This window comes from Epinephelus moara, chromosome 16 (genome assembly GCF_006386435.1).
Source record: "Epinephelus moara isolate mb chromosome 16, YSFRI_EMoa_1.0, whole genome shotgun sequence".
Taxonomy (NCBI): domain Eukaryota; kingdom Metazoa; phylum Chordata; class Actinopteri; order Perciformes; family Serranidae; genus Epinephelus; species Epinephelus moara.
In genome coordinates this window covers 3,637,908-3,649,635 of record NC_065521.1, presented here as the reverse complement: position 1 = coordinate 3,649,635, position 11,728 = coordinate 3,637,908, and the positions used below count along the sequence as shown (strand labels likewise).

The 11,728-nt window shown below is 42.3% G+C and overlaps 1 protein-coding gene across 1 annotated transcript in view; it reads right to left on the bottom strand.

Annotated features, from left to right (window-relative positions):
- Positions 1-8,769: 8,769 nt before the first annotated feature.
- LOC126402551 (solute carrier family 2, facilitated glucose transporter member 1-like) overlaps positions 8,770-11,728 on the bottom strand; it is a 20,412-nt gene continuing 17,453 nt past the window's right edge. The window contains exons 5-10 of the mRNA XM_050064664.1: positions 11,180-11,342; positions 10,665-10,852; positions 10,366-10,470; positions 10,165-10,266; positions 9,879-10,082; positions 8,770-9,141 (exon numbers count right to left, since the gene is read on the bottom strand). Of these exons, the coding sequence (XP_049920621.1) occupies positions 8,935-9,141; positions 9,879-10,082; positions 10,165-10,266; positions 10,366-10,470; positions 10,665-10,852; positions 11,180-11,342 (969 nt within the window). The 3' untranslated portion in view covers positions 8,770-8,934. The remainder of the gene's footprint in view (positions 9,142-9,878; positions 10,083-10,164; positions 10,267-10,365; positions 10,471-10,664; positions 10,853-11,179; positions 11,343-11,728) is intronic.

The window sequence follows — 11,728 nt, the reverse complement described above, 5'->3', positions numbered from 1 at the left end:
TCAGTTGCTCTTCCTGAGGTTTCTACCGTTTTTTTCCCCCGTTAAAGGGGTTTTTTGGGGAGTTTTTCCTTATCCGCTGCGAGGGTCATAAGGACAGAGGGATGTCGTATGCTGTAAAGCCCTGTGAGGCAAATTGTGATTTGTGATATTGGGCTTTATAAATAAAATTGATTGATTGATTGACCTCTGTGTGTTCCGTTTCAGGTGTGGCATTAAACATGCACACGGTGCCTTGGATAAGCCATCCAAACTTACTGTCTAGTGCTACCATTGATTCAGAGAGGCGCTCAACTTTTCCAGTCACAACTTCCCAGTAATGATCACCTCCGATTAGGACTCCCAGCTCCTGCATTTCCATTGTGCTCACAGCTGTGTCAGCTAGTTGCATGCCTTTGCGCTCCAGTCCTCTGCGTAATTCTTCTCCCGCTACTCTCATTATGGAGGAGCACATGCGAGGTGTTTCTAAAACGACTAAATCTACACTTTGGCCATTTCTGATGTTACTTAGTCTTAATTTCACTTGATTACCAATAATATTTTGTGGTACATGTGGTACATGTAACTTTAGAGTCTCCTCACCTATTTTGGGAAGGTTTAGCGCACGGGAGATGTCTTGGCGCACAAAGCTTCGTTGGCTCCCCCTGTCTAATAAACAGTGAGTGAGCTGGCGTTTTACTGGGGTCTCTATCCAAACTGTGGCAGTCTGTAGAAGAACGGTCTCTCATTTAGAATCACTGGGAGAAACTGAAATCACTGCATCTGCTGGCTCATTTTCTTTTGTGAACTCATTTCCATAACTACACAGGGCTTTGTGATGGCGTCGGTTACATTTCTCACAAGAAATGCCTTTTGTTCTGCAATCTTTGGCTACATGTCTTGTTCCAAAACACACAAAGCATCTTCCTTGTTTCCTTAATTTTTCTCGTTTTTCAGGCACAGACATTTCATTGCATTGTTTGGACAAGTGATCATGTTTCTCACAAAAAAAGGCACATTTGTTTGTCCACTTGACTGGAGGCATAGAGAGCAGATGCACTCATCATATTCTGTCTTTTTGTGCGCATTTCCCATGCACCCGTTGGTTCCTTTTCACAGTCCTTACTTGTGCGCTCCTTTGTGCTCTTGGTCATGTTTGCAGTGCGCTCTCGGCTGTCCACTTCCTTCTGAATGAAGGTCATAAGTTCCTCAACCTTCCAGACATCATCCTCTTCAGTTTGTCTGCTAAATTCCAAGTTTCATAAGAATTGGACACAGCAGACTACCATAAGTGTCAGAAACTACTCTCATTGAAGCCAAACTACGAATCTGAATTTCACAGTAATCATACAAATATCTTAGTGCTTTAATGTCACTGGCATTTTTAACGGGATTAAGATTCAAAAGTTTAGTGTGTATGTGCATTAATCACCAAATCTATCCGGCCAAATCCGTTTTGTAGCAGCTGAATGGTGTTATCATAATTGGCTTCAGTTAATGGTAATCCCGCAACCACATTAGCGGCTGCGCCAGTCGGATATGATCTTAAATAGCTAAATTTGTCTGTTTTTGTCAGGTTGGGATTATTATTCACAGCCGTCTCAAATTGTCCCCAAAAATACTGCCAATGGCTGATATCTCCTGAGTATTTTTCAATCACAAGTTTCGGCAGTTTCACATTATTACGCATGAGGTCTGATTCAAAGGACATTACAGACACTGCATCTCCTTGCGTTCTTCTGAGCGCTCTTCTTATTTTGGTCTTTCTCAGTGTTATATGTTCTTTGTACTCTAATACTCTTGAAACTTCCTCTTCTAATTCGTCCGTCTTTGTTTCTTCCTCCACCTCCGCATCTATCTTTTCTAAACATTCCTCCTTTTGGATCAGCTGTTCCAACAACTCCTCTAAAGTGTCCACACTAATCTGTGATCAGGAGCCAGAGCCAGAGCCAGAGCCAGGCTCCTCTCCTGTGGAATCATCTTCCTGTTGCGGTCCGGGAGGCAGACACTGTCTCCACATTTAAGACTAGACTTAAGAGTTTCCTTTTTGGTAAAGCTTATAGTAAGGGCTGGCTCAGGCTTACCTTGTACCAGCCCCTAGTTAGGCTGACTTAGGCCTAGTCTGCCTCTCTGTTTCTGCCTCTCTTTCTGTCTCATTGTGTCATACGGATTACTGTTAATTTATCATGTTGATCTGTTCTGTACGACATCTATTGTACATCTGTCCGTCCTTGAAGAGGGATCCCTCCTCAGTTGCTCTTCCTGAGATTTCTACCATTTTTTCCCCCCATTAAAGGTTTTTTTGGGGGGAGTTTTTCCTTATCCGCTGCGAGGGTCCTAAGGACAGAGGGATGTCGTATGCTGTAAAGCCCTTTGAGGCAAATTGTGATTTGTGATATTGGGCTTTATAAATAAAATTGATTATCTATCTGTTACCTCTCAGTCTGATTTTCAGGAAATTTGGCATTCAGTTCCGTTGCTACACGGATGACACCAAGCTCTATCTTTCCACCAAGCCATCTTCCACTATCTTGCCCACCTCCCTTTCTGACTGCTTACTGGAAATTAAATCTTGGTTTTCACACAACCTTCTCAAACTCAACAGTGATAAAACTGAGGTACTCCTTGTTGGCACTAAATCCAATCTTGCCAAACCTAACAGTTTCTCTCTCACCATTGACAACTCCACAGTCCTTCCCTCCCCTCAGGTTAAGAGTCTGGGTGTCATCCTTGACAGCACACTCTCCTTGAAGCGCACATTAACCATGTTACCCAGTCTGCTTACTTTCATCTACACAATACCAACCATCCCCAGCTGTCTCTCTCACCTCACAGCACTGCTGTTCTCATTCATGCTCTGGTCACATCCCATCTTGATTATTGCAATTCTATCCTCTCTGGTCTCCCACACAAATGCCTTCATAAACTTCAGTTGGTCCAGAATTCAGCTGCCCGTATCACTTGAACTCCCTCCATAGAGCACATCACTCCTGTTCTTCAACAACTTCACTGGCTCCCTGTCAAACTCTGTATCGACTTCAAGATTTTGCGGCTCACCTTTAAGGCCCTCATAGCCTAGCCCCATTGTATCTTTCTGAACTCCTTCATAATCACATTGCTTTCCGTACTTTAAGTTTCTCTTCTGCTATCCAACTCGCCACACCTTCTGCTCGCTTGTCCACCATGGGAGCTAGAGCCTTTAGCTGCTCTGCCCCCCGACTTTGGAACTCTCTCCCACAAGATATCCGCAATATTGACTCTCTCTCCACCTTCGAATCGCATCTTAAAACAAATTTTTTTAAACTGGCATATGCCATCTGATTCATTCTTGATATTTATTTTGTCTCCTGATATTTATTTTGTCTTGTCTGTTGTTGTTGCTGTTATTTTTTGTATTGCTTGTTTTTAAACTGTGATTGTAAGATGTCCTTGAGTGCCTTGAAAGGCGCCTTTAAATAAAATGCATTATTATTATTATTAAAATACACTTCTGTTTTCACAGGAAATGTACAAAATAAACACACTACGTTGAAACAACACTGCGAATTGACCTTTCTTTCCTTCAACAACACACACACATGGTTGGGTTAAGGTAAAAAGAAGACAATTTGGCTTTACAATCTTACGGGAAATGAACATCAGCCTCCCGGGTGAAAGCTGGTGGTTGTTGGACCCATCCACCACCCTGCCCACCTGCCCTACTCAGACTTCCTCCCCCTTAACTTTCATTGTTGTCATGCCGCCATGTGCCATTAACGGTGACCAGCTGTGTATCATGCTGACATGAGAGGATGGCTTTTTATGTCAGTGTCCGATGCTGGAAGTCACTGACCAAGTGCCAATATTCGATGACTTCACAGTGAGACAGGGTTGCCTTTTCCACCAAAATTAGCAAGTGTACATGTTTTTTTTTTTTTTCAAACACAGATAAAGCCACTAAAAATGTGTGTGTGGGGTTTTGTTTTAGTTTGTCATGTTCGACATCATGGACAGGCCGAAAAACAGGTTAGGGAACAGCAGAAAGCAGCATGGAGGCCTGTAAAAACTTTATGGTGGTTACTTCTGTTTAGTCTCTCTTTCAAACTTGGTGCAGACTAATTTGGAACAATGTTTGAGCGCTGCTTGGATTGAGACAGCACGACTTCAAATGTAGACAATCATTAAAGCTCAGGGCGGACTATGAGCTCCTGGCAGAGACAATTGAAAACCTGGGAAAAAGGTGCATTTTTTCAAGCTTGATCCCGTCCCTTAGATGGGGGTCAGAGATGTTTAGCAGGCTCCAGTGCTGATCAGTGGATAAGCAACTTTTGCACAGCGTGTGGTTATGGATATATAAACCACTTTGACTCTTTTTGGAACAATTCTGATTTGTACAAGCATGATTACCTCCACCTCAATAACAAGGGAATTACAGTTCTGGCCTCCAACCTCGCCACCCACCTGTCCAGCCTTATTAACTGACGCCATTTCTCTAGTTATACAGGTGCAGCTCAGGAATATAACAGTACCACCTATTCTCCCCATGCTCCATACAAACATATAACCTCACATTCGTCAGCTGCTATCCGTGAAGCCTGCCCCTCCCTCATCCCAGTCATAACTCACAACAGGCCTGTGCGTAATCGATGTACACTGTCTGCTAAACCTTCTGGTTCTTCTCCTTATCTTGTTAATGTCAGCACTCTCAGAGGTAATCATGTCCCCCTGGCTCATCCTCCTGCCAACCTCAGTTGTGCACTACTAAATATAAGATCTCTCTCTACCAAGACCTTTTATATTAACAACATTATTACTAAATATGGTTTGCATTTCTTCTTCCTCACTGAGTGCTGGCTGTCTTCCACTGCCAATGTTGTTCTTACTGAGGCGTCCCCCCCTGACTATAGCTTTTTATTTTCTGCTAGGCAAGACCGATCAGGGGGTGGTCTTGCAGTCATCTACTCTAACTCATTTTCATGTACTGTATGCTCATTTGGTGCTGCGTCATCTTTTGAGTATCTGGCCATGGTCACTGGAACCCACCAACATGTTTTGGCATTGGTTATTTATAGACCACCTAGGCATAACCCCAATTTCTTATTTGAATTTTCTGAGCTCCTATCAATTGCTTTGACTAAATATGACAACATAGTCCTCCTGGGCGATCTGAGCTTCCATATTAATGATAGTTCTGATTCCAAAGCAACTGAATTTCTGGATCTTCTCTCTAGTTTCGATTTTATCCAACATGTCAAAAATGCCACCCACAATCGTGGTAATACATTGGATCTTGTTTTTACGAAAGGCGTCACTGCTGGCATTTCATCCATATTGCAGGTCCCTGTCTCTGACCATTCCTGTATCTTTTTTAATATTGCGTCCTATGTGCTGAGTGTACACTCTGAGCCTAACCCCCGCTCCTTTCGCCATATGAATGACCATGTTAAGTGCCTTTTAGCTGACTGTCTGCCTGATAAACTTGAATCAGCTTCCTCATGAGTGTGTCTCTCAACTGCCTCACTGATACCATAAATAGTGCAATGCTAGAAACACTTGAGTCTTTCGCCCCTCTTAAAACCAGTAAAGTCATGCAAACTAAATCTGTGCCCTGGTTCTCAGACCACACTCGCTCGCTAAAGCGGACTTGTCACAGACTTGAACACAGTTGGCGTGCTACTAAATCCGAATCCTCTCGCCTTGGCTGGTCCCACGGTTTTAAATGTTATAAACGTGCACTTTCTACTGCTAGGGCGGCTTATTTTTCCAAGTTGATTGAGATGAATAAGAATAATCAACGGGTCCTAGTTGATTGAGATGAATAAGAATAATCAACGGGTCCTGTTTAATACTGTGGCTAAGCTGACCCAGTTGTCCCCTGTTTTAAGCTCGTTTTTTACTGCTGATGAGTTTTTCACTGATAAAATCTCTTTAATCAGAAATGAGATTATTAATCAGCACCCCTCTAGCAACATAGTTGATCTACGCCCTGAGACCCTGTTCACCAGCTCTCTTTCACAGTTTGAACCAATCTCCTCTGAGGCCTTAGCCTCACTGGTAGCAGCCTTTAAGCCCACTACGAGCACATCAGACCCTATCCCATCTGCCCTCTTTAAGGAACTCTTTCACATCTTAAATGGTCCTACACGCACCATCTTCAACATGTCTCTATCCGAGGGGTCTGTCCCATTAGCAAATAAATCTGCAATCATTAAACCGCTCCTCAAAAAACCCAACTCTGACCCACTGGTTCTTGCCAACTATTGACCTGTCTCCAGTCTTCCTTTTTCATCTAAAATACTTGAGAGAATTGTTGCCAATCAGCTGACTACTCATCTTGCCACTAATAATTCATTCATTCATCTTCTANGACAATTTAGAGTTATCAATTAACCTAGTCCCCAATTTGCATGTCTTTGGACTGTGGGAGGAAGCTGGAGTGCCCGGAGAGAACCCACGCTGACACGGGGAGAACATGCAAACTCCGCACAGAAGGGCTCCTACACCCGGGATCGAACCGGCAACCCTCTTGCTGTGAGGCAACAGTGCTAACCACCACACCACTGTGCCGGCCGCCACTAATAATCTTTTTGATAAATTTCAATCTGGCTTCCGATCCTGTCATTCCACCGAAACTGCCCTGACCAGAGTTGTTAATGATCTGCTGATCACAGCCGATACTGGGTCTGCTTCCATACTTTTAATGCTTGATTTAAGTGTGGCATTTGACACCGTAGATCACAGGTCCTCTTACATAGGCTAGAGCACTGCTTAGGAGTATATGGGTCTGCACTTTCATGGTTCCACTCTTATTTATCCAACAGAACCCAATGTGTTAACTTCAATAATTCTTTCTCTGAATGCCCCAGTGTGAGCTCTGGTGTGCCCCAAGGTTCTGTCCTTGGCCCTCTTTTGTTTTGTGTTTATTTGCTTCCTCTAGGAAGGATCATCTCAGAATGTGGCATCAAATATCAATGCTATGCGGTGACGTCCAGCTGTACATGCCACTACAGCCTGATGACCCCTCTCAGACCCGTAATCTAGAGGCATGTGTATGTAAAATTAAACTCTGGTGAGTCAGAACCTTCTCATGTTAAATGCTGCCAAGACTGACCTAGTGGTGATCAAGCCCTCTAATTACAAGCAGTTGTCTCTAAAGTTTTGTTGTAATGTTGATGGATGTATGATCACGGAGAGTTCGTGCATAAGAAACTTAGGTCACCTTTGACCATACTTTATGTTTTCAACCTCATATCAGGGAGATCACCAAATCAACCTTTTTTCATCTCCGTAAAACACTTTAAAACACTTCTTAAAACACACTTTTTTACCCAATGTTTTGGAGAAATTTGAGTTTTCTAACTGTTATATCCTTGTCTGTTTTCCTTTGTCTTTTTCTGTGTTTTTGCTATTTGGCTGTCTACTCTTTCCCTTGATCGTTTTTATTGTAATTGATTCTGTAAAGTGTATTGAGACCATGTTTCTACCATGGTGATTTTACACTCTAAATAAACTGAAACTGAATTGAGACAGTCAGTATTTTGTGATGGTGTGTCATTGCATCTTGTTGGTAAAGGGACTTAAAATTAGCGTGTTCACTCGGGTGTTGTGTTCCCATCAATGCTGATCGAAGTCGGAGCCGATAAATGCCTGTGACTACTGCAGTCATTTTATCTGAGTGTGAATGCCAGTTATAATCTTTCCAGTACATTAAAAAGCCAGATGTTTTAATTGGTGGGCTTTTTTGTGCAGTAAAAAAGGGACTTTAGTCTACCAAGTGACAATAAATTACTATAGGAGAGGATCATTATTACAGTTAGGATTCCTCTTTGCCTCCATGATTACATATACAAGGATGATGTGCTGTTTAACACAAAGTCACAAATTGTTGGAGAAAGTCATAGGTTGCTTATTTACACAGTGTTGGCCAATGAGCAAACTGCTGACACACCCACAGTGACGAGCGAGACATGGCAGCTGCAATTTTGAGCTATTTGTTTGTAGGAAACAAACATGGACTCAAAAACCTTTAATAAGTTTGAATTTGTACTTAGATATCGCTCATAATTTTGAAAAACTAAGTCAGAAGTCAAGTTTCCATCCAAATATAGCACAAATTTGATCCACATTTCTAAAAAATTAGCTAAAAATATTAATGAGTGTTTCCATCCAATACCGTTATGTGAATATTACGAGTTGGTTGATGGAGATAAATGGTTGATGGCACAGTTGGATGACCTAATGACTCCAGTCAAAATTAAACAGCAGAGATTTTCTATCAGTTGTCAAAACCAGAAAAACTTGTTTGGCATCACTGTTTGGGACGTGGCTACAGAGCCAACATGCTTCAAAGACAAGTACTTGTAGTATCACACTGCATCTTTCTGCACAGTGTGATACTGTGGTTCACTTTATCACCATGACCTTGTGGGCAGCAGAGAAAGTTGATATCAGTTTAAACAATTATTCTACCACTTTAAAGCAGACCATTTTAACTCCATAATAGAAAATGGATCTACATAACAAAAGTTAAAAAAGGTACAGAGACTCTCCAATTATGTTCTGAGGGTTCAGTTTTCTGCTTTGAATAAAAATATTACTTCACAATATGAATATTGTAGTAATATTACACCCTAGTAAGCAGGCTGGGGTTAAAGTTTACAGTTTAATCCCACCCTGCTTTTTCTGCTGCAGGACATTGCAGCCTCTCACTAACTTCATTTTAAAAGCTTATGGGATGTCACTTTTTTTTTTTTACCAACACAGCAAGTGCTGACAACAGAGCTCCTACAGACTGAGCCTGTGGTAACTAACAGATATCCTCAGTCAGGTCATCTGTCTTTATTACAGTCTGTGTGAAGACTAAATCTCCTCTGTAATACCCTAACATTAGCTTATGGGATATTTGACTCACATTAGAAGTGTCCTAAAAGTGTAAGTGGTACCTTTGCAGCACATGAGTGTGTGTATGTACAGCAGCTTTCAAAGGTCAGGGTCATCCCCCCTGAGGGTGTTGAACTCTTCAGGGGCTGAGTACTTGTCAGCACCCTGACCAGCTGACTGGCGGAAGCCTGCTGCAATCTCGTCAAAGGTGCGGCCCTTAGTCTCTGGCACCTTGAAGTAAGTGAAGCCGAAGAAGCCGAGTAGCAGGACAGTGAAGATGATGAAGACGTAGGGGCCACAGAGTTGCTGTGGGACATCAAAGCCAAAACATCACTTTTTTTTTTTTTTTTTTTTTTTGGCACAACTTATAGTAGGTGTGCAACAGTCAACAGTTAGGAAGGTGTAAACATGGCGGTTGTTAGAAATCGCACTCATAGTTCCATATTTAATCATTTCAATCGTCTTACAGGAGGTGCCCCCTTTCAGTTCTCACAATGGTCTACAAGAGGTATTGATACATTGTCAGATGTATGGGCTGACAAAGGAATAAGATATTTTAATGATTTGTGTACTATGTACAATATCCCTAGAAGCTCATTTTTCTTTTACCTTCAGCTCAGGTTAGCTTATGGGGTCCTGTGGGGTGTAGCTTTAACAATTCATCCACTCCATTCTTTGCTAGATGTGAGAAGTTGAACTAGAGGTTTAGAATCTAAGATTTATTCACTCTTAAACTCTGTCTGCAAACCTCTGGCAATCCATCAGATCTGGAGTAGGGATCTTTGCTGTTCTGTGGACGACATTTGCTGGTTAACAGTCTGGAACAATTTGGATGGTACTTCCAAAAGTCCTGACCACAGGCTAATACACTTTAAATTTCTCTCTATTTTCTTCTACAGTTGGTTTACTAAAGCCAAATTGTAGTTTGTTACCTATGTTAACTTATGTTAACCTATGTTAACACAATAAAAAACAAAGCAGTTTGGACTGGACTGAGGATAAATGTAACATTCTAATATCATATTAAATTAAAGCTGTCTTACCTCAATGTACTGAAAGCACATTCCCACTAAGAAGTTGGCAGACCAATTGGAGAAACCAGCAACTGCAATGGCAGCAGGTCGGGGCCCCTGGCTGAAGAGCTCGGCCACAATGAACCAGGGGATGGGGCCGGGGCCAATTTCAAAAAAGGCTACAAAACTGAAGATGGCCACAATGCTGACATAGGACATCCATCTGAACTGGTCCTGAGGGATGCAGCACAGCACAAAGGCTTTCAGTCACTGTATCTAAAAAGCCAAATAGATTTAGATAATCTTAAACACTTACCAACAACGCCATGGCAACAGTAAGAAAAACTGCTGAAACTGCCATTCCCATCAAACCAATGAGTTGCAGAGGTCTCCTGCCCATTCGCTCCACCACAAACAACTGCACAAACAAAAAGAATGTATCTTAGTACAAAATGAAATGTAATGCTGTAGAGATAAACACCTAAGCCTTTTTGTTTTTGGTTCTTTTGGGACTTACAGAAACCACAGTGAAGGCAGTGTTGACCACTCCTGCACCAATGGTTGCATAGACAGGCTGAGACACACCTGCTCGCTCAAAGATCCCAGTCGAGTAGTAAAACACCTAAAGATGATGACATCACACAGCAAACAGTCACTTTATATTTGTTAGAATTTGAGTTAGTATGTTTGCACAGTTGTTCCCACTACGCATGCCCTTCAGCTCTTTCTGGGGGTTCTTGAAATGTTCCCAGGCCTGACTTCATCTATCTGACCCTGAATAGGACACACCAACACCTGTTTGTTGCTTTGACTTACAGCGTTGATTCCAGATAGCTGCTGCGAGAGCTGCAGCATGATGGCAACAAAGATAGGCTGGCGGTACATGGGGGAGCGGAACAGCTCAGGGATGGTCACTGTCTTCTCCCTCATCATCTGCTGGCTCTCCTCCTTCATCTCTTGCATGTCCTCACTGACATCATCAGTGCCCCGCAGCTTCACCAAGACTGGAAGACAGTAGATCAAGTTAGAGCTGTGCCAGCCTGGAGAGGGATTTATAAAGCTGCCTTACACGGAGGGTGCCAGATGGGTTTGGCAGGATATATGTGGTCAAAAGATGACACATTACCAACCTTTCTGCCAGCTCATTTTACTGCAGTAACTTTTAGAGAAGCATGACCGAGTTGGTATCGAGCACAGTAAACATCACAATTCCTTAAACTCTTGCCAAAGTTATGTTTTATAGATGTGTGTTTTGTGAAATGTATCTGTGTGAAAAATGTGTTAATTCAAATGTCTGTGTGAGTGTGTGTGTGTGAGTGTGTGTATCTCACTGCTGTGGGCTTTGCTCTCCTCGTTGCAGTTAATGAGGAGGTAGCGGGGGCTCTCAGGGCAGAGGGGCAGCAGGACACACTGCAGCACAGCAGGTAGCAGAGTGAAACCCAACAGGAGGGGCCAAAGGGCAGCGTTCCCCATGATGGATTCAATCCCAAAGATCTACACAGCACACACAACACACTGCTTACACATACTGTATAACACTGTACACTATATTGAGTATCAAAGTAACACCAATGTATTTTGTGATTTATAGATAACTCACTCTCTCTGCAAAAATATTTTTCAATGCACACTAAAATGGTTATTGTTATTTATAAATGGACGCACATCCAGCAGACACAAAGAAACAGTCAAGCAACAGCACCAATCAAGTTTCTCTTACAGTTTACATCCATGTCTGTGAAAACGTGGACGCTCCACACTTATTGCCCCCCTGGCAGCACAGAAGGCTGTGGCACCATTTTATCCCAGTAGAGATTTGTCAATCAATCAATCAATTTTATTTATAAAGCCCAATATCACAAATCACAATTTGCCTCACA